This window comes from Phascolarctos cinereus, unplaced genomic scaffold (assembly GCF_003287225.1).
Source record: "Phascolarctos cinereus isolate Bilbo 61053 unplaced genomic scaffold, phaCin_HiC Scaffold_4;HRSCAF=312, whole genome shotgun sequence".
Lineage (NCBI taxonomy): Eukaryota > Metazoa > Chordata > Mammalia > Diprotodontia > Phascolarctidae > Phascolarctos > Phascolarctos cinereus.
The window spans coordinates 180149846-180170908 of NW_027555847.1; the positions used below are offsets into that span (position 1 = coordinate 180149846).

Sequence of the window (21063 nt, forward strand, 5' to 3'; positions counted from 1 at the left end):
AATCTATGATCTAATCCAGTCTTCTTAAAGATGAGGAAAATGAGGCCTAGAGAAATTAAATTACTTACCCAAGGTAACATAGATCATATGTGGAAAAGTCGGGATTTGAACTTTTGGTCTTTGGCTCCAAATCCAGCACTTTCTCCATTTACATTACAGCTTTTCCCTAAATACCACTAGGCAGGGGAGTGTGGACTAACTCTTTCTTTCTTTCTTTCTTTCTTTCTTTCTTTCTTTCTTTCTTTCTTTCTTCTTTTCTTTTTCTTTCTTTCATTAATTATTTTGAGGCAACCAAAGTTAAGTGACTTACTCAGGGTCACACAGCTAGTAAGTGTCAAATGTCTGAGGCTGGATTTGAACTCAGGTCCTTCTGACTCCTGGGTTTAGAAAAATACAGGATTCACTTACATGAAGCATGTTAAGTCTTTTATGGTCATTGGTCATATGGTCTCTTGCTATCCTTAAAAAGTACCTAAAAGTCCTAAAACAGTAAGAATACTAGCCAAAGGCACTAACCATGGTGGCCTGGAGACCAGTCAAAAGCAGAAAATCAAAATTCTACTCCTTGGAGCTCAGCTGTCTTGGCTGAGACTGAATAAACCCAGGGCACTATTAAAGTTCTTTTGAAGAGTGTCAATCATGTGAGCAGAGGACAAGGAGTATACCTATGTGTAACCTGAAACAAGGTAGCATCAGGTAAACAGCAGCAGTGGAGAGAGGACACTGATGGAAAGTAACTGGGAATTTGCAATTCCTTTGGTTTCAGCAAAAGTATCATGCTGACAAGGACTGAGTCAAAGCCACAGACAGGGAGAAACCTATCCAATGTAAGCAGTAACTGAAATGACAGATTATCCGTCTAGCTAGGGAGAAAGGGCCAGCTGGTCATATGATGGCTTATTTGACCACATTTGTCCCCATAAACAGTCATCCCATGGACCAAAAAAAGAAAATATGATGCTTGTATGGTCAAATATTTTATGAAAACACAAATTATTATTATTGTTATCATCATCATCATCTTCAAAGCACATCCATTGAACACCTAATTGACCATGATTCTATCATACCTATTGAATCACAACCTCCTGAAGTTTGGATGTATTTTGTGTACTGATACCAGATATAAGATTTAGCAAGAAGATTGTCCCTCTCTGTTTAAGTCAAGGGAACCTATGCTGGGCCACCTCTGCTCTTTCCCAATCCATTTTAATGATCTATCTATATTAAACAGCCTAGAGTAATTCACATTACCTGGACCAGCTGTCCTGGAGGGAGACAAGTGAAGGAAAGACAAATGGAAAGAAAGAGGGAATGCTTCTCCAATTCCCCCAAACTCAGTGGGGAGTGTTGCCCAGGGCAAGAGGCTGCAGACTTTTCATAAATTGAATCTATATGGAAATTAGGCTTATCTCAGAAGGTATTCTGACAGGCACTTGAAGAGACCCTGTGTCAGGAGAGGGAGACAGTGGAACCTGGATGTAAAATACCCCAAAATGAAATAGGCCAGAGGCATTTGGTGTCCAAGAGTTGGTAAAGAAATGTAATGTGATCAGGTCAGCTGAACATGGACCATAATAGCTTCACAATCCAGACACCCAAAATCTGGTAGCTGGAGAGAAGGTAATTAGCAATGTTACTGGGAGAGATCTGAATAGCCGTGACAAGGAACTGAAGATAGCAACAGCAGCAAGAGACTTCCACTATCCGTAAAGGGACAGAGAAGAAAGACCAAGGAACACCAGTTAACAGGAGAGATGAGGGTAAAAGGGCAGTGAGATGCAGAGGAATGTGGAGGAGAAAACCCTGGCTTTTTTTTTCTCTCTCTCTTGGCTGGGCTCCATTGTGGGCAGCACTGTAAGATATGGGAACTGTACAGTTCCCTGGAAGACTGCTGGCTTCCAGATGTGAGGAGTGTCTTGACTCTTTATAGGCTTGGATGCAAATGTCTTCTGTGTTCTTTACTGTGTAAATAAAATGGGTCTATGTTGTCATGTCTTGTGAACTTAAGGACTTTTTAGGGGGAACTGGTGGCTGCCTTCCAGGGAGTACAAATACCAAAGTTTCCATGTTCCCCTTGGGTGGGGACAAGTCAGAGAAGTGAAAGGACACCCCCCTCCCACCAAATGCACCTAAGATTTTTATCTATATTAAGAAGGAGCTCTGAAAAGTTTATACTAATAAGCAATAATATGTAGCTATTGAGTGAAGGTCTATAGTTTCCTCAAAACAATTACATAATAATTTAATCATCCTCTATTGAAACTAATAACAAAAGACATGGTTAATTCCAAACATAAATGTCTGCTTACCAACACATTGTTGGAGAACTAGACTTCAAAATAGTCCACCAAACAGTTATTCTTATCACTATTGCCATAATTCAAATTCTAATAACTGATAACAAGGAAGGGAAATCTCAGCCCCCTCAATAACAGAGGGTCCTAATTTCAAGACCAAGTTTTACTGTGAGGCAGTTTTATACACACACACACACACACACACACACACACAATGCCCTTTAAACAAATGGTAATTCAGAAAATAAGTGACAAAGTTTCTTTTATACCCTAAGTTGTTAAAATCTCAGCTAAACTGGAAAAAAATCCCACCAGAAACAAGGTTATATGAGCACAGCAACAAAACAAAATATTTATGAATTTATTTTCTCATCTGAAATATCTATTACCTTGCACTGTGCATGTATTAACTACCATATAAATGCATTTAGTTAAAATGTGTTCTTCAGAATGGTAGAATTTTCCAGCACTGAAGGGAGGCTGAAAACTGCCAGCTTTCAATTACCTTTGAGCTATTTTTTTTTGTGGTGACCTGGTTTGTGAAAGGACAGAAGTAAAATAACTGTTATTATCTTAACAATCAAATCCCCTGTAGTCCAATATTGTTCTTTTTATCTGCTCCAGCACCTAACAGAGAGCTCTGCATGTAACAGGCCTTTAATGAATGTTTGTTGAATGGAGAAAAAATAATCTGAGCAAATCTGAGCTCTTTCCTGTCTTATAATTTATAAAACACAAGTTCTCCTGACAGAACTAGGTACAGTCCAGTTAGTTTTGGATAATAAACTTTTACAAGGCAGAAAGTCAGGCTGTCTGAATCAATTCCTATAGTATAGCATGATATTCGGTTAGGACCTTTTTGATGGTGATAATAAAATTCAGTTCAATATGTTTTAATGAAATGCTTACTCTGTGTCCAACACAGTGCTAGGCACTGTGGAGGTATCAAAGGAAAATGGTAAGATTGTTTTCAAGTCACTTTACAAAAACCTGAAACATTCAGAGAACTATGAGAAAATTCTTCATATGATGAAGGGCCCAAGTGTCTAGTGCCAGCTACAAAGCAGTAGTAGGAAGAACATTCACTATCTCTAGGTCTCCTGATTCCCATGTTCTCTCCCCAACAGCTGCTACTACCTTGTTCTTCTCTCCCACTCACCACTACTGTGTGTGTGTGTGTGTGTGTGTGTGTGTGTGTGTGTGTGTGTAGGTGTGTGTCCCTACTTAGAATGGAAGCTCCTTAAATTTGGGAAATGTTTCATTTTTGTCTTTATCTACCTAGTGCTGGGGCAGCTAGGTGGCGCAGTGGATAGAGCACCGGCCCTGAAGTCAGGAGGACCTGAGTTCAAATCTGGCCTTAGACCAAACACTTGACATTTACTAGCTGTGTGACCCTGGGCAAGTCACTTAACCCCAGTTGCCTAAAAAAAAAATTCTAGCTAGTGCTTAGGACAGTGCTGAGCATGTAGTAGGCATTTAATAAATGCTTGTTGATTGGTTCGTTGATTACCTACACTGATCTTGGGGAAATAGACTTCAGTCATCTGGCACATAATGGAAGCCTTTCTAGTAGGGTAGGACCTGTCAGGGGTTGAGCTCCTCTGATATAGTCTTTGAAAACCAAAGGTGATTCTGCAGCACAATTATTCATTGGAGTAGGATCTTTGTTTGTTTTTACAAAGACTCATTAATCAGATTACATATGAATGAATTTAAAAAATATATTTATTAAGTGCTTATTATGTGCCAGGCACCGTTGGGGACACAAATACAAGCTAAAAAGATACTCTTAACCCTTAAGGAGGAGGAAGACAATATATAAAGAGGAGCTGGAAAAGAGATGGGGCAGAGTTTGGAAATGGGGAGGAAATGACATGGCAGCCTGGTTCCAGGAAAGATAAGGCAAAAGCTCACCCATCAGAGACCAGAGTCCCAGGGGCAGAGTCTAGGATCTAATAGTTGGGGAGATGGGTAGGATGATCAGAGTATGTGTGGCATGGTTTAGTAGTGTCCCAGAAATGACATGAAGACCTAGTTTGGGGCAAGGTAAGGTGAAATCTTACCTCACACAGCCCCAGAGTCCATATGCCTTTAGACAAAAGGTTCATGAAGGATAGATGCAGTAGAAAGGGTTAGGATTAAAAGCCTGGTTTTGTTCCTTTCTACCTATAGGACCTTTAGCAAGTCACAATCTTTCTGGGTCTGTTCCCCCACCCCTAAAATGGGATGGGGATGGGCTTGACCTGCGAGATCCTTTCTGGCTCTAAATCTGTGATTCTCTGGTGCTTTACACACTTTGTGGGATGTTCAAGGCACAACATAGGCTCTGATTTGACGTCCCCAGTATAAACCCCTCCTTTTACTAAGGAAGAAACTGAGACACATGCAGCCAGCTACTTGTTGTCAAATTAGCAGAGGAAGGGTGGAGTCACTCGTTTCCTCCAGCATAAAAAAAACCCAACAAAAAAAACCCCAAGCAGCACCTGTCAACTCTCCAGCTCCCCACCTGCCGAAATCCTCTTCCTGTTCTGTTTTAAGTGCCTTTTGTTCAAGGCCATAGAGTGGTTCCCCATACACAGTGACAGAAGAGGGGCTAGATATCAGGTCTCCTGTGTCTTCCCTGTGGTGTAATGAAGTTCACAGAGATATTGGTAGGATTTGGATAAGTCTTGATGCAACCCTGTACAACCTTTGAAAACCTCCAGGATTCAAACCTAGCACATTTGCTTAAGAAAATGATGACTTAACACTGCATGGGGGGGGGGGTGGAGATGGGGGGAAAATTGGCGCAAGAGCTTAGAAGAGACACATTTTTTTCACTCATTCAGTGAACATTTATTAAGTGCCTACTGTTTACCAGACACTGTGCTAAGTGCTGAGGATATAAAAAGAGGCAAGAAGTCCTTGTTCCCAAAGAGTTCATGATCTAATGGGAAAGAAAAAAAGCAAACACATATATACAGATATGTGATATACAGTATAAACAGGAAACAACTAACAGAAGAAAGATATTAGAATTAAAAGGGGTTAGAAAAGAAGATGAGGTTTTTTTTTGGGGGGGGGAGGCAATTAGGATTAAGTGTCTCACCCAGGGTCACACAGATAGTGTCTGAGACTGGATTTGAACTTGAGAAGATGAGTCTTCCTGACTTCAGGCCTTGTACTCTATCCATTGCACCACCTAGCTACCCCTGTAGCAACACCAACAAATAGTAGTAACAAGGAAAAAGCTATTATGTACTCATGAGGTCTGCATCTCATCGGTCCTTCTCCCATTAACAAATTGGTATGAAACCCATGTATTGATTTAGGCCTTAATTTTCTAGCCTGTCACTGCCTGTTGAGTCAACAAAAATCCACTCTTCTTTGAAAGGCAAATATTCAAAGGTCAACTGATTCAGAGCCAGATCACATTTATCAACTCGTTCACCACTTAAATTGTCCTATACGGCAAAGAACATACTTTATTGCACACGGAGCCCAAATAAACAACAGTAAAGTAAGCTTTCCAAAGTGAAAGACAGGGGGCAGCTAGGTGGTGCAGTGGATAGAGCACCGGCCCTGGAGTCAGGAGGACCTAAGTTCAAGTCTGGCCTCAGACATATAACACTTACTAGCTGTGTGACCCTGGGCAAGTCGCTTAACCCCATTGCCTAGCCAAACAAACAAACAAACAAACAAAAAAACCAAACCCCAAAACAAAGTGAAAGACAATATTTGTGACAAATATTACATGAAAATCCTGTCTTATAGCTACAATTTTTATGAATTTCTAGTATTTGTTATTTGATATACTTTCATCACGATCAGATAGTTTGTTCTAAGAGCCATTCCTTCCATTTTGTTTCAAAGACCTTCCATTCACACAAACTTTAGCCTCTTTTATCTCTAGAATAAGATTTCTTAACTAGGGGTACATGGATTTTCTCCCCACCAAAGAGTTTCATGGGTAGATTTTTGGGATCCATGAAATTATATGTTTAATATTTTGGTGACTGTACTTTGGAATAAATGATTTTTCTTCATAATCCTATGTATTTTATGAACCTAAAAACAGGCTTCTCTAGACTACCAAGGGGGCCCAGGGCACAGAAAAGGCTAAGAACCCCTGCCCTAGGAAATGTGGATTATAATTATTACACATTTTGCTATATGTAAAATACATAACAGTGATTGTGTATCAGTATATTTCCAATTCATCTTACTACTTTAGGGCATAGATTCTAACCTCTGCTGTCCTACAGTATCTCTTTTGCCCTTTCTCACCTTTAATTACTTCGGAATATTTTTAGTAGTTGATATTGTCATTTTAACTAGGAGAGCACATATGTGAATAAATGATGAGCATTACTCCATAGTCCAGGGGCCTATTAGTTCCCTTGGCTAGAGTGTTGTGGTGGGGAACAAAGGCATGCGATTTCTTGCCTCTATGGTCCAGTTAATTTCATTGAAAAGTCATAGTTTCCATGAGAAGGAAGGCAAGTGTCATGCTCTACTTTGGTCAAAATTCAGTTGGAATATCGTGTTTGGTTTTGGGTAAAACATTTTAGGGAGGACAAGGACAAACCAGGGAGCATCCAAAAGGGAGTACCAGGACGGTGAAGGGTCTTGGGGTTGTTCCATCAGTGGATCAGTTGATGGGGATCAGAGAGTGTTTAGTATGGGCACAAGAAGACTTAGAGAGCAAACAGTCTTTCAGCATTTGAAGAACTGCCATGTGATTAAATGATCAGCCTTGTTCTCTGGTCCAGGGGCACAGAACAACAAGCGTAATGGGTGCAGTTTGCCAAGAGGAAGATTTAGACCAGAGGTGAGAAAACTCTTCCTAAAGTTGGGAGCTGTCCAACAGAAGAATGGGTCACCTCAAGAGGCAGTGGGTTCCCTCCTATTAGTCTTCAAGCAAGAGCTTTTTGGTTTAAGTACAGATTGAATTACAAGGCGTCTGAGATCCCTCCAAACTCTGTGAGCCTGTAATTTGAGGTTCAAAACCCTGGTTCTGCCATTTACTAGCTGTCTCATCATCTCTCTCAGCCTCAATTTCCTCATCAGTGAAAAGGGAATAACATTATTTGTTATGCCTATCTCACAGCGTTGTTGGAGGATGAAATTAAATGAAAAAAAACATATAAAGAACTTCTTTTAAACCTTAAAACACTATATTAATGTAAACTTTTCTTATTACAGATCTTATAGTTGGAAAATGCTTCAATAAGCAATCTGATTTTAGGTAGGGAAGGTATTATTAGTCCTGATTTAGAGATAAGGCAACTAAATAAAGCCCAGAAGAGGTTAAGGGCCTTGCCCAAGGCCACACAGCTAGTAATAGCAAAGGTCTGAGAGGAACATGAGTAGAATTCAGGGCTCTTGTTTTGTACTGTGGTCATTATGTTATTGCTCAGTTGTTTCAGTATTGTCTGACTCTTAATGACTGATTTGAGGTTTTTTTGACAAAGATACCAGCTCATTTTACAGATGAAGAAACTGAGGCAAACAGGGTTAAATGACTTGCCTCAGGTCATATGGCTAGTAAGTGTCTGAGGCTGGATTTGAACTCAGGAAGATGAGTCTTCCTGACTTTAGGCCTGGTCCTCTATCCACTGTGCCACCTAGTTGCCCCCACTCATTATACCATACTATTCCCCACCCCACAATCCCATAATGCACTATGTTATCACAAAAGGCACCATTTGAAAGAATATGAATAAATTAGTGTATCCCATCATTACTGTAAGAGAAACAATTTAAAAGAAAAACAAAATGTCATTAAAATTATGAAATTAAAAAAATATGTATATACTATTAACCAAAAATAATATCACAAGTCCATGAGACATGCTGCAATTGGATTTATTGTAAGAGAAGTGGATATGCATGTGGAACCCTATGCAAGTACAAAGAATTCACAATCCAACAAAAGCTTGTATATTTATGACAGTACAGTAAAGGCAGTAGGAGGAAACAGAAATCTCCTCCTAAATGGGAATGGCATGGGACGAGGAAAGGAGCATTAGAGGTGGGAAAAGGACCAAATCCCTCCCAGGGGGAGGAGCAGGGCAGTGGTAGAAGCAGCATTCTTTTCCCTTGGGAACTGCTAGACCATGAAAATAGGATGGTCTGCTTATCTACAAGGGTCCCAGCTGCACAAGCAATTTCTCAGTCTAGTGAGGACTGACTGGTGCCTATCTTAGCTCCCAAGGACACACAGGGAATCCAGCAACTGGAGGTGCAACCAATACATTATATCAGCTGGGGTTTGGGGGAGCTTGGTCCTTGATATGTTCAGGGTCTCTTGCATACTCGGGTCCAATGTTTCTGCAAAATATGGCAACTCAGAAAGTTCAGGAGACCCTTAACAATACACAAAAGTCCTACCATCTTTTACCATGTAATCATCATACCCTGTTTTTTCAGGCCAAAAATTGGTTTATAACCTTTCATTGCGTAATCATTGCATGGCATAATTCTGTTCGTCATGCCACTTCAAAGGTAAATGGAAAAGCATTGTATTCACCAGCGGCATATGGATATGTATTTATCTCTTGCACATTACAAGCCACAGGCCTAGAATTCTCAGCACACACACATTGTCAGTATTCAATTTTAACATATATCCATGAGTAGTCTGTGCATCTAATCTTGCACCAAAGACAATTTAATAATAAGTGATTTTTAAGTAACACTAGCATATTTTTAAAAGCTTTATATAATGGTCACATGCCACTTTTTTACAAAAAAAATTTGGCATAAAATCTGCAATAACTATGCAGTGAAATACAGTATTCTAATGCCTCTTCATGAGGTAGACAGAACTGTAGATTTTCAAATACTTTACCAGCAGAGTGCAAGTTCTGGGAGCTTCTACCCATTTGGAAAGATTTCAAGAACTGTGCCTGTTGTCTAAGGACCAGCCTGGCCAAGTCAATAGAGCTTATTACCAGTAGGTGGGCCACCAAGTGAAGTAATTCAGGGCTATAGGAGTCCATCCAACAAAGAAAAATACAAACACACTCAGTTTGAAGCAGTCTTCTTCCCTTTCTAGTGAAGGTGGCAGAATGATAACAACAGGGAACAAAGGATACTGAGCATCACACAGTTTTGAGACCAATTATAAACGTTCTTTAACTCTTTGTACTCCTTATTCAATTACCAAAGAGCTCAAAGACAGTGTCACAGACTAAAATGTCTTAGAGAAGTTTAACTGAGATGAAGCCACAAGGAGGCCAAAAGAGTCTGGAAACCACCTTAGTCAGTAACTAGGGAAACTGAACTATGTCAATATTGACGTTCTCACTGTAAATGAGATGAGAAGACATGAGGAAGTTATAGCCAAATGGAAAGATGACTCACAGAGCCTTCTTGGAGAGACAAATAAAGGTGTTAGTTTCATCATGTGCCTAAAGGTAATTTAAAAATTATTTTGTGAGATTTGTTCATGTTGCTCTTCTGTGCTTAGGATTAACATAATTAAAAGTGACAATGATGGAGATACTATAGCTTTACATCAGCATCTGTTACAGAGGATGGAAAAGTAGAACTATTCTATTGAGAACTTAACAAGTAGTAAGAATACAAAAGAAACAAAAGAAAACCTTCAAAAACATACAAAACACCCAAACTAACAGAATATCAAATAGAGATCTGAAATAATCCAATTACAGAAAAAGGAATAGAACTACTTATAAAGGAACTACCAAATGAAAAAACTCTGGTCCTAATGAAATGACATCAGAATTATATCAAGCTTTTACACAATAATTATACCAATATTATGTAAACTATTCTGAAATAGTAAGAAAGAAAAACCACATCAGACTCCTTTAATGAGATAAATATAGTCCTAATACCAAAATTATGGAAGGATAAAACACAGACCTATAAACCAATACCATTAATGGATATCAATTCAAAAATTTTAAATCAAATCCTGCCAAACTGATTACAGCACATCTTTTACTCTTCATTTTGCTAGCAAATAGAATTTGAAACCTGCCCACTTATATTACCAGCCTTTCTATATATTACTAACAAAAGCTTTTTTTTTTCTATCTAGGAGACAGAAATATTATCTTTATAAAAATAACCAAGACCTCATACAAAAACAACTACAAAACTACGGAAATAGAGGAAGACAAATAATTAAAGAAATATGCAAGTCTTTCCTGCCTCCAATCCGTTCTCCACACAGCTGCCAATTGATATTCCTTAAGCATGCTGCTGTTCGGTCACTTCTGTTGTCTCACTCTTTGTGACCCCTTGTGGGGTTTTCTTGGCAAAGGCACTTGAATGGTTTGCCTTTTCTTCTCCAGCTCATTTTACAGAGGGGAAAACTGAGGCAAACAGGGTTAAGTGATTTGCCCAGGGTCACACAACTAGGAAGTGTCGGAGGCCAGATTTGAACTCAGGAAAATGAGTCTTCCTAACTCCAGGCTTGGCACTCTATCCACTGAGCAACCTAGTCACCCCTAGAGGGAGAACTCTTAAACAAACTCGAGATAGAGGTCATCCTAAGAGCTAAAACAAGCATTTTTGACAAATATGAAGTGCTCAGAGAAACCTGGGAAGATGTGGATAAACTCATGAAAAAGGAAGTAAGCAGAACCAAGAGAAAATTTTATGCAATGATCACAATAATATAAAGATAAACAATATCAAAAGACATCACAATTCTGACCAATGGAATAACCAACCTTGGTTTCAGAGGGCTCATGGTGAAACAGAACTCCCTACTCTTGGCTCAGAAATGGTGGCTGATGAAAGTGAAGTAAGGAATATACTATCAGATGTGGCTAACGTATAAGCATGTTTGAATAAGCTATACTTCTTTGTTACAAAGGCGCAGTGGTGCTGAGGAGCAGATGAGGGGAGGTGTGTCTTTTGAAAGTGATAGTGATGGAAAAGAATCATCAATAAAACTTAAAAAAAACCCCACTATATTACTACTCTAAGGACCTGATTTCAAAACTCTGCTACTTTGACCTTGAAGAAATTATTTAACCTATCTGGGCTTCAGTTTCCTGACCTATAAACTTAGGGGATTGGACTAAATGAACTGAGGCTGTCTCAGTGTATAGGCTACAGAGCCTTTTAAATTGAGGGATTATTGCAAGGCACGAATCTCACTAGATGACTCAGTAATATAAATAATTAAACATGCCACTTATAAACTGAATAAAAAATGCCACAGGCATAGTTTTATTGGTGTTTTTTCAATATATGTATATGCTATTGACATGAATAAAAACACAAATTCATCTAAAATCATTATACATTGTAATTTTCTGTCATTACGTATTTTCTCAATCAATGAAGAGTAATAATGCAATTGCTATCATTTGAAAGGTGGCCTGTGAAGTTTTTTAACCTGAAAAAGGGGGCCTCATATTCAGGAAGGCTGGGAATTTCTAGACTAGATGGTCCGTGAGATCTCTTCTAGATCTAAATCTAAATCCCAAGATCCTCACTAATTTGGCCCCAAGAAAAGGACTCATTATCAAAGAATTTGGATATGCATGTCATTTTCAAAACATGACATTTTCAAAATGTACATGAGAGGTTGAGGTTGCTGAATTACAGTCAACATCCCCTTGGTCCTATTTCCCAATGGTTCCAAGGGTACAAAGAGCAATTAAGTAGTCTCTGTTCCTTTGCTTCTTTTCTATAGGATAGAGACACTTGTAAAAAGAAAAAAAAGAAAAAGAAATGACCAGTTTGGTTGACCCTTTGTGCTGGAAGAACAGGAATTCTGGAAGATCCCCCAAAACAGAAAGAAGTTACCTTTATAGTGTCTTGACTAATAAGAAAGCTATGCTAGTTTAGAAAATAAAAAAAGGGGGTCATCAGAAATCTGGCCTCTGGACAATTACACATTTTGCTATTCCTTAGCTAGGTAAAGGAGTAAGAACAATATACTCTTGAAGCTGCAGCCAAGATGAGGGGCAAAGTCATCATGGGGGCCATTGTGTGAAAGTGTTCTAATAAAAGTCAAGGATGGAGAAACATGCCCCGTCCTAACCTGGAATAAACAGAGAGCATAGAGGGAATAACACAAGCAACTTTTCGCTGCAAAAAGAATATGTAAGGAATTAAGAGCCTCTGGAGACCTCAAATTTTCTTCAATCTTTTTGCAGCTGCCATTACATTTTCTCTAAGAAAATTAAACACTATATTAATTTGCTTGTGTAGGAAAAGGTATGTTCTTTTCCAAACATAAAGCCTGTCAAAATGATGATTTAGGAGTCCTTAAAAAAAATCCATGCTTTTTATATTTAGCAAATTAAATAAATATAGATCTCTCCTGAAATGAACAAAATTCAATTAAACCAGTAGTTATTAAGTGTCTACTATGTGGGGATACAGAGCCGTGTTTCCATTAGATTGTAAGTTCCTTGAGGGCATGGACTGTTCTTTGCCTCTTTATGTATCCCCAGCTCTTAGCACAGTGACTAGCACATAGTAGGTGCTTAATAAATGTTTATCGATTGATTGATGCTTCACATCCCATCCATCCCCTCTGCCTAGGCTGTCTCACTACCTCTCTCACCACCAGCCATGGTACCACCTTCTTCACATACTTCTCCCTTCATTTTTCAAAAGCAAAAGTCCCTTCCCTGGCCACCTCTCCCCTACTTGTGTGGTCTTCTTTTATTATGATGCAAGTTCCTTAAGAGCATAGATTGTCTCTTTTTAAATCTTTTCATCCCCATCACTCAGCATAGTGTTTGGTACATAGTAAATATTTAATCATCTTTTTTTTTTCATTCATTCAGACCAAAATAAAGCAGCCCTTGCTTTCAAGGAATCTGCATCCTAAAAGGCAGCAGAAGGTACCTTTGTACAGAAATAAGTTAGTCTGTGAAAGGTGAGATGTTGATACAAGGATGTGGGGAACATGTTTTTAAAGTCCCTTGCCACCTAGTATTGGCCATATGACATCAGGACCTTAATTGCCGCCACAGGACAAACTGCTACAGGCTGAAATCTGCAGAAGGAATGAGCCTAGTCAACACTTAACACTTATATATGTAAACATTTCATGTGTGTGTGTGTGTGTATATATATATGTACATATATCTATGTATACACACATCTACATATGCATATCTACATATATATGCATATATATCCAATTCTTTATCTTTACAAAGTATATTTTGCATTCAAACTGTATCACATATAAAAAGTTGATTAATCTGAATATATTCAAATTGAATACAACTTACCCCCAAATTTGACGTGCTTTGGTTTAGGAGAAAAGACTCTTAGTAATTTCTTTGCTCTCATTACAATCTGTAGTTTGGAAACGGTGGGGGAGGAGAGGGTGTTACAGAGGATCCCAAAACAGGCTAGCATGCTGCCCAAGTGATCGATTTTTTAAGAGAACAGTCAGTCCTCCTGCCTACATACATTTTTCAGTTCTACCCATTTCATTAAAGAGACAACAGTAAAATTAAACCATTTTACTGAAATAGCAACAAATCACTCCAATAAAACATACCTTGTAAAGACACACAGTTTAAGGGACGGATAGATTGTGACAGAAGGCAAGATGGCGTCCACAGGAAACAGAATTTAACTTAAGGTTACAAAACTTCTAAGAGCAGAAGCGGGTTCAACGTAACAAGTGGAGAAAAAAAAAAAAAGAAAGAACCTAACCTCCTGCAGATAACCACAGGGGACAAACAAGTACCACAGCCCTTCAGATGAGGAAGTGACTACATTGATGGCTCTGTCACAAAGGAAGTGAACGGATGCTCACTTCCAACGCTGACTACTAGCACATGGTCCTTATCTCACTTTTATAACATTTACACGTTCTGTATGTACTTGACATTTGTTAATTACATTTATATAATGTACTGATTTAATTAATAATTGACAATTTTTTTTATTATTTGATCCTTACAACAATAAGGATTCCCGTGTGGCAGATGATATTATTATCTTCATTTTACAGCTGAGGAAAGTGAGGGCAGACAGCCTTGCCCAGGGTCACACAGCTGATAAGTGTCTGAGGCTGCATTTGAACTCGGGTCTCTCTGATTCCAAGCTCAGAACTCTTTCCACTGAGCCACTTAGCTGCCCAGTTTGCTGTTGTTGTTTGTCCTTCGTTCTCGAAGAGGACCATGACATATCAGGAAGGTGATGCCATGGCTTGCAAGTGAATTGGATTTAAGTGAGGGAGGGCTGGGCAAAGTCACCAGCCTCACTTTCTCCTCTGGAGCCATTTAGATCCAATGGCCAGATATAGATCAGGACAACCGGAAATAGCCCCAGATGCAGTGGGAGACCTTGGCCTTTTTAAACTAAGGTTTCAGTTTGACTGAGGCAATGCCCTTTCAGTGAATAAGGCTAGGTAAGAAATGCGGCAAAGAATGGCCTCCTTTACCTAGTCAAAAAAAAAAAAGATCAGCCTGGGAGGGGAAGACCCTCAGGGTTTCTGTACAAAACAGAAACAGTTGCTATTTACATTCATTCTGAGCCATCAGGGCCCAAACAATGACCAAGTGGGGCTTGGCCTGGGCCCTATTGTTGGCCAGAGAGATCTGGATTTAAGGCATCTAGCCTGTAAATCCCAAGATTTTGCTGCTGAAAGAAAGAGCAGATTTGCTCTGTTTCTCCCCAGGGGCTTGATATAAGGACAGACTTAACATAAAGAGCTGTCCAAAAGCAAAAAGAGTCTTCTGCTAGAGGTGGTGGTGAGTTCCCCTTCCTCGGAGGTCTTCATGGAGAGGCTGAATGACCACTTCTCTCCTATGTTAGAATGAGGATTCTTTTTGTATGGGGGTTGGATTAAATAACCACCGTAGTTCCTGCCAACCCTCAAGTTCTGTGACCCTGCCATTCTGTGAAGATCCTTTGAATTAATATGATAGTTGCACAAGGCTGCAGTTGGGGTAAGGTCAGGGCCCTCCAGTATCAGCCACTTAGGCAGTGGAGATGAAGTAGGTCAGTCAGTAAGCATTTATTATGTGCCTGCTCTGTGTGAGCCTTTGTGTTAAGCCCTGGGATACTAAGAAAGGCAAAGGACAATCCCTGCTCTGGGGGAAACAACATGCAAACAAATAGATACAAAGCAAGCTATCTACAGGATAAATAGGAACTAATTAAAAGAGGGAAAGCACTGGAATTAAGAGGTTTCTGGTAGGAGGTGGGAATATAATTGGGATTTAAGGGAAGCCAGGGAATCAGAGGGAAGAGGCAGAGCATTCCAGGCATGAGGGACAGCCAGAGTGGAGAGATGGAGTATCTTATTTGTGTAACAGCCAGGAGGTTGGTGTCCCTGGATTAAAGAGTATGTGGGAGCACAGGCCCTGAAGTCAGGAGGACCTGAGTTCAAATCTGGCCTCAGATCATACACTTAACACTTACCATCTGTGTGACCCTGGACAAGTCACTTAACCCCAATTGCCTTAAAAAAATTGACCTCTGTGCAGCCTTTGACATGTCAATCATTCTCTTCTCCTTGATACCCTCTTCTCTCTTTTTTGTGACCCTTATCTGTCCTGATTCTCCTCTAACCTGTCTTCTTTCTTAGCCTCTTTTACTAGGTCTTCATCTAGGACCAGGTCATAGGTCATAGTTGCTAAAGACAGATAACCCCTAGGACCCTATTCTGGAATCTCTTCTTTTCTTCCTCTGTACTATTTTGCTTTTTTTTTTTTGGGGGGGGGGAGGCGGTTGAGGCTAAGCGATTTGCCCAGGGTCACACAGCCAGTAAGTGTCTGAGGCCAGATTTGAACTCAGGTCTTCCTCACTCTAGGGTTGGTGCTCTATCCATTGGGCCACCTAGCTGCCCCTATATACTATTTGGGGAGTGGCCGGGAGTGAGGTGTAAGAAGAATGGAAAGATAGGAAGGGGCTAGGTTAGGAAACAGAGCATTTTGTATTTGATACTGGAGGCAAAAGAGAACCACTGATGTTTATTGAGTATGAGGTAGGAGGAAGGGGAGGTCATAATTGGAACTATACTTTAGGAAGATCACTTTAGTGGCCGATTAGAGGTTGGATCAGAGTGGGGAGAGACTTGAGGCAGGCATTCTCACCAGCAGGTCACTACAATAGTCCAGTCATGAGGTGATGAGGGAAGTGTCAGAGAGAAGGAAGTGTATTTAAGAGAGGCTGCAAAGGTGAAATTGGCAGGCAGGTCTTGGCAACAGCTTGGATGGGAGGTATGGGGTGAGGGGTGGTGAGAGATAGTGAGGAATCCAGGGTGACTCCTAGGTTGTGAGCCTGAAGGACTGGGAGGATGGTTTTGTACTCTAGTGAAAAGGAAAGGAAGAGGGGAAATATAATGAGTTCTGTTTTCAACTTATTGAGCTCAAGATGTCTACTGGAGATCCAGTTTGAGATGTCTGAGAGGCAGTTGGAGATGCAAGATTAGAGGTCGGCAAAGAGATTTCAGCAGGAAAGACAGATTGGAGAACCTCAGCAATAGGGAAGTTCAGAAGAGGAGGAGGGTCTAGGGGAAAGATAGTGAGTTCAGTTTTGGACATGATGAGTTTAAAATGTGGTCTGAGATAGCCAATAAGCAATCTAGAAGTTAAAAGAGAAGTTAGGGCTAGATAAATAGAACTGAGGATCATTAGCACAGAGATGATAGTTAAATCCATGGGAGCTGATGAAGTTATCAAGTGAAATAGTATATAGGGGCAGCTAGGTGGCCCAATGGATAGAGCACCAACCCTAGAGTGAGGAAGACCTGAGTTCAAATCTGGCCTCAGACACTTACTGGCTGTGTGACCCTGGGCAAATCGCTTAACCTCAACCTCCTTCCCCCCCCAAAAAAAAAGCAAAATAATACAGAGGAAGAAAAGAAGAGATTCCAGAATAGAGTCCTAGGGGTTATCTGTCTTTAGCAACTATGACCTATGACCTGGTCCTAGATGAAGATCTAGTAAAAGAGGCTAAGAAAGAAGATAGGTTAGAGGAGAATCAGGACAGATAAGGGTTACAAAAAAGAGAGAAGAGGGTGTTAAGGAGAAGAGAATGATTGACATGTCAAAGGCTACACAGAGGTCAAGACAGATGAGGACTAGAAAAGGAGGTTACATTTAGCATTTAAGAAATCATCGGTAACTTTGGAGAGAAGAGTTTTAGTTGAATAATGAGGTTGGAAACTAGGCTGTAGAAAATTAAGAAGAGAGCAGAGGGGAAGGAAACAGTCATTGATTATAGAAGGTATTTTCAAGGAGCTTAGCCACAAAAAGGAGAAAAGATATAGGACAATATCTAGCAGGGATGGATGGATGTGATAGAGTACAGGCCCAAGCTGAGACCTTTGACCCTTACACCCAAAAGAATCTGGGTCTCATTTGTCTAAGGGATTCTCCTTGAATTCTCCCACTTGATCAAGGAGGTCTGGCATTTCCCCTGAGGCTATAATCCTATCAGCTGGCCTTTCATTATCTCCTACTCCCAATCTCCCAATTCTCTGTTACCCTTAACCTAGCCCAGCCCTCCATTATCTATTACCTCCCAATGGCCTCTGGCTACTTCCCCCCCTTGACCCAGTCTAGACCCCATTCTCCCAACCTCTCAGTTACTCCCATCAAGATCCTTCCCAGATCCCTTCCACAGTCTTTCTGTATATAAGGTCCATCTTATCTCCATTAAGATGCTCAGATTCCTCAAGAACCTAGACAATAGCTCACAAATGTTCAGATTTCTTAAAAGTCTGGCCAATATGATGGATCTTTAATAAGCCTTATCTCTGGCTGAAAGAAGGCTTGGGTCAAATTCTTTTGGACAGGACCTGTGTCACTTGTTCTTGATATTTTGGGGTCCCAGCACCCTCAAACCTCTAGACCTCAACAGATGATCAAGTGAGAATTTTTTTTTTGAGGATGGGGAAGACAAGAGCATGCCTGTAGGCAGTAGAGAGGCAGCCAGTAGACAAAAATATTGAAGATAAGTGAGATGGTGGTGGAGAAGACAGGATGGAATGAGATCACTTGGGCATGTAGAGGAGTAAAGCCACCTCTTCATGTAAGATAGAGGTCAGGGAGGAGATAGTGGTGGGAGGCATTTGGGGATGTGAAATGAGGAGGAGGAGGAGAGAAGAGGCAGCTCTTGGCAAATGGCCTCTGTTTTTATCAGTAATATATGAGTCAAAGTTCTCGTCTGAGAAGGTGGGAGGAGGGGGAGCCTTGGGAGGTTTGAGAAGGGAGGAAAAGGATTGCCTTGCAACAGTGAGGGCCCAGTTGAGGTTATGTAACATGAATTTGTAGTAGACCAATCAACATAGTTTTGTGATTTTCTTCAGCTCCATTAGGCAGCATAAGGTTTAAAGATGATTTGGTTTATGAAAAAAGACTATCATTCATTTCTGATGCTCTCATTAAAACCTGTAGTTCAGAAACAGCGAGGGAAAATGCAAAAGAAAATGCGGCTAGCTGATTGATTTTCTGAGAGAAGAGTCACTGCATACACTTTTCAGTACCACCCATTTCATTAAAAAGAAAATAGAAAATTAAAGCATCTTCCTGAAATAGTAACAAATCAGTCCAATAAAACATACCTTGGAAAGATACAAAGTTAGAGATGGGGAAATTGTGACAGCAGACAAAATGGCATAGGATCAAGGCAGTGGATGGTGGGAATGATCCAAGGCTGAGGCAACATGATAAACGGTCTACACTGTCTTCTCTCGGGTTCCCTGTCCCTGGGGTGAATTAATTCACCAAGGGATCAAGATAGGAAAAAGAGGAGCAGTGCAGAGGTGAGAGCCTGGGAAAGAATTAAAAGGTCAGAGGATTGTAGATCTCAGAGAGGATGAAGAGGGGCTAGGGTTGCAAGGGAGAGGGAGAGGTGAAATGACGATAGACTGTGATCAGATAAGGGAATTTCTGAGCTCGTGAACATGGAAGTGGTGCATTTGTGAATGCTGGCCGCTTTAAGGATAAGACCCTCTTTGTGTGGGGCTGAGATGGGGTGGAGGAGTAAGTCATGGGAAATGAGTAAATTCAAGAATTGTGAGGTTAGTGTGTTTGTTGTTTTTGTTCAGTTGTTTCCAACTGTTAGTGACTCCATCTGGGTTTTCTTGGCAAAGATACTGGAATCATTTGCCATTTCTTTCTCCAGCTCATTTTACAGATGAGGAAACTGAGGTGAACAGGGTTAAGTGACTTGCCCAGGGTCATATAGCTAGTAAGTGTCTGAGGCCAGATTTGAACTCATGAAGATGAGTCTTCCTGACTCCAGACCTGGCATCCTATCCACTGCACCACCCAACTGCCCTCATGTGTTTGATGGAGTATATGTATTAAATGTGTATACTGAAATAGCATAGGAGGAAGAGCAGGTTGGCCCCAGCTCTTGCAGCTTAGGAAGGCCCCAGCAGTAGCAGCCTGATGAGGGTGCAAGCAGCCATTCAGAGATGTGGGTTGGTCGTAAATCAGGGACTGCCTGATTTATATTCTAAATGCTGATCATCTTCTAAAGAAAAATAATTTTGGGGGACTGCTAGGTAGCGCAGTGAATAGAGCACTGTCCCTGGAGTCAGGAGGACCTGAGTTCAGACACATAACACTTACTAGCTGTGTGACCCTGGGCAAGTCACTTAACCCCATTGCCTAGCAAAAAAAAAAAAAAAAGAATTTTTACTTACTAGTTGAAGAGAGGGGAAGCCAGAAATGCTTACGCTTCGGTGATAGACCTGCCCGAGGTTTGGTGGGAGAGTAAACTGCTTTCTTATTTCAGCCGATGAATACCTTTGATGAAAATAAGAGAATATTAATGAAACGGTTGCTTTTAGAAAGAAGCTCATCGATGGGTAATCACAGTTGTCATCATAATAGCAGCTGACACTCATATAGCTCTTTACAGTGATCTCATTTCAGCCTCACAAGAGCTTTGTGAGGTGAGTCCCATGGAAGCTCTAGTACCCATTTCACAGATAAGGAAATAGTCTTGCATATGGTGATATCATTAGTAAACATCGAATTTGGGGTTCAAATGTGGGTTTGATTCCAAGTCTTCCTGCACATTGTTTCAAATACTTTAAAGAATCTGTGCCTTACCTGTGGGATAATCAATAACAATAATAACAATAATAAATAACAACAGCTAGTATTTATATGGCACTTCGAAGTTTTCAGACTTTACAAGTGTTATCTCTTCTGATCCTCATACAGTCCCATAAGGTAGGTGCTTTTATTATCCCCATTGTACAATGAGGAAACTGAGGCAGAAAGCAGTTAAGTGACTTGCCCAGGGTCACGTAATTTAGTGTCTAAGGTAGAATTTGGACCCCACTCTTCCTGACCCTAAGTCTAACACTCCATGCATCGCCCCACTTAGCTGCCAAGGTGAATAGACTTTGAAAGCCATAACAGTAATATTCATTTCATAGGAAGATCACAGCTCTAGACCTGGAAGCAGGGGTGTGCTGGATCTAGCTCTAACTGGCTTAAGAGAACTAACTGTTTAATTTTCAGGGTGAGCATTTACACTTCAGAAATCAGCAAAATCTACAAATCAGGGCTGGATTTATTGTTTTGTTGGTTGTCTAGACTCAAGAAGGTGATGGAGAAAATATTAATAATGCAGTATGTGGCGCTTTTTTTCCTTTTTTTCTTTTTTTGGAAAGCCAGTTACTAAACATTTACCAGTACCCTACTGCCCAGAAGTTACTTCAGGAGCAAGTGAGTCCCACCTCTTCATTTTTCTGATGGAGAAACTGAGGCCCAGGGAATTTAAGTGACTTGCCTAGGGTGATGGGTGAAGTAAGGTGGAGGTGGGGGTAAGGAGAGAAGGGAATAAGCAT

The 21063-nt window shown here is 40.4% G+C and overlaps 1 protein-coding gene across 3 annotated transcripts in view; it reads right to left on the minus strand.

Annotated features, from left to right (window-relative positions):
- DOCK8 (dedicator of cytokinesis 8) overlaps nucleotides 1-21063 on the minus strand; it is a 312720-nt gene that overhangs the window by 210111 nt on the left and 81546 nt on the right. For 2 of the 3 annotated variants that reach the window (XM_021001788.2, XM_021001787.2), the window contains exon 2: nucleotides 19906-20008. In XM_021001788.2, the coding sequence (XP_020857447.1) occupies nucleotides 19906-20008 (103 nt within the window). Of the gene's footprint in view, nucleotides 1-13794; nucleotides 13897-19905; nucleotides 20009-21063 lie in introns of those variants that run through there. The other variant, XM_021001790.2, reaches the window with a different exon arrangement.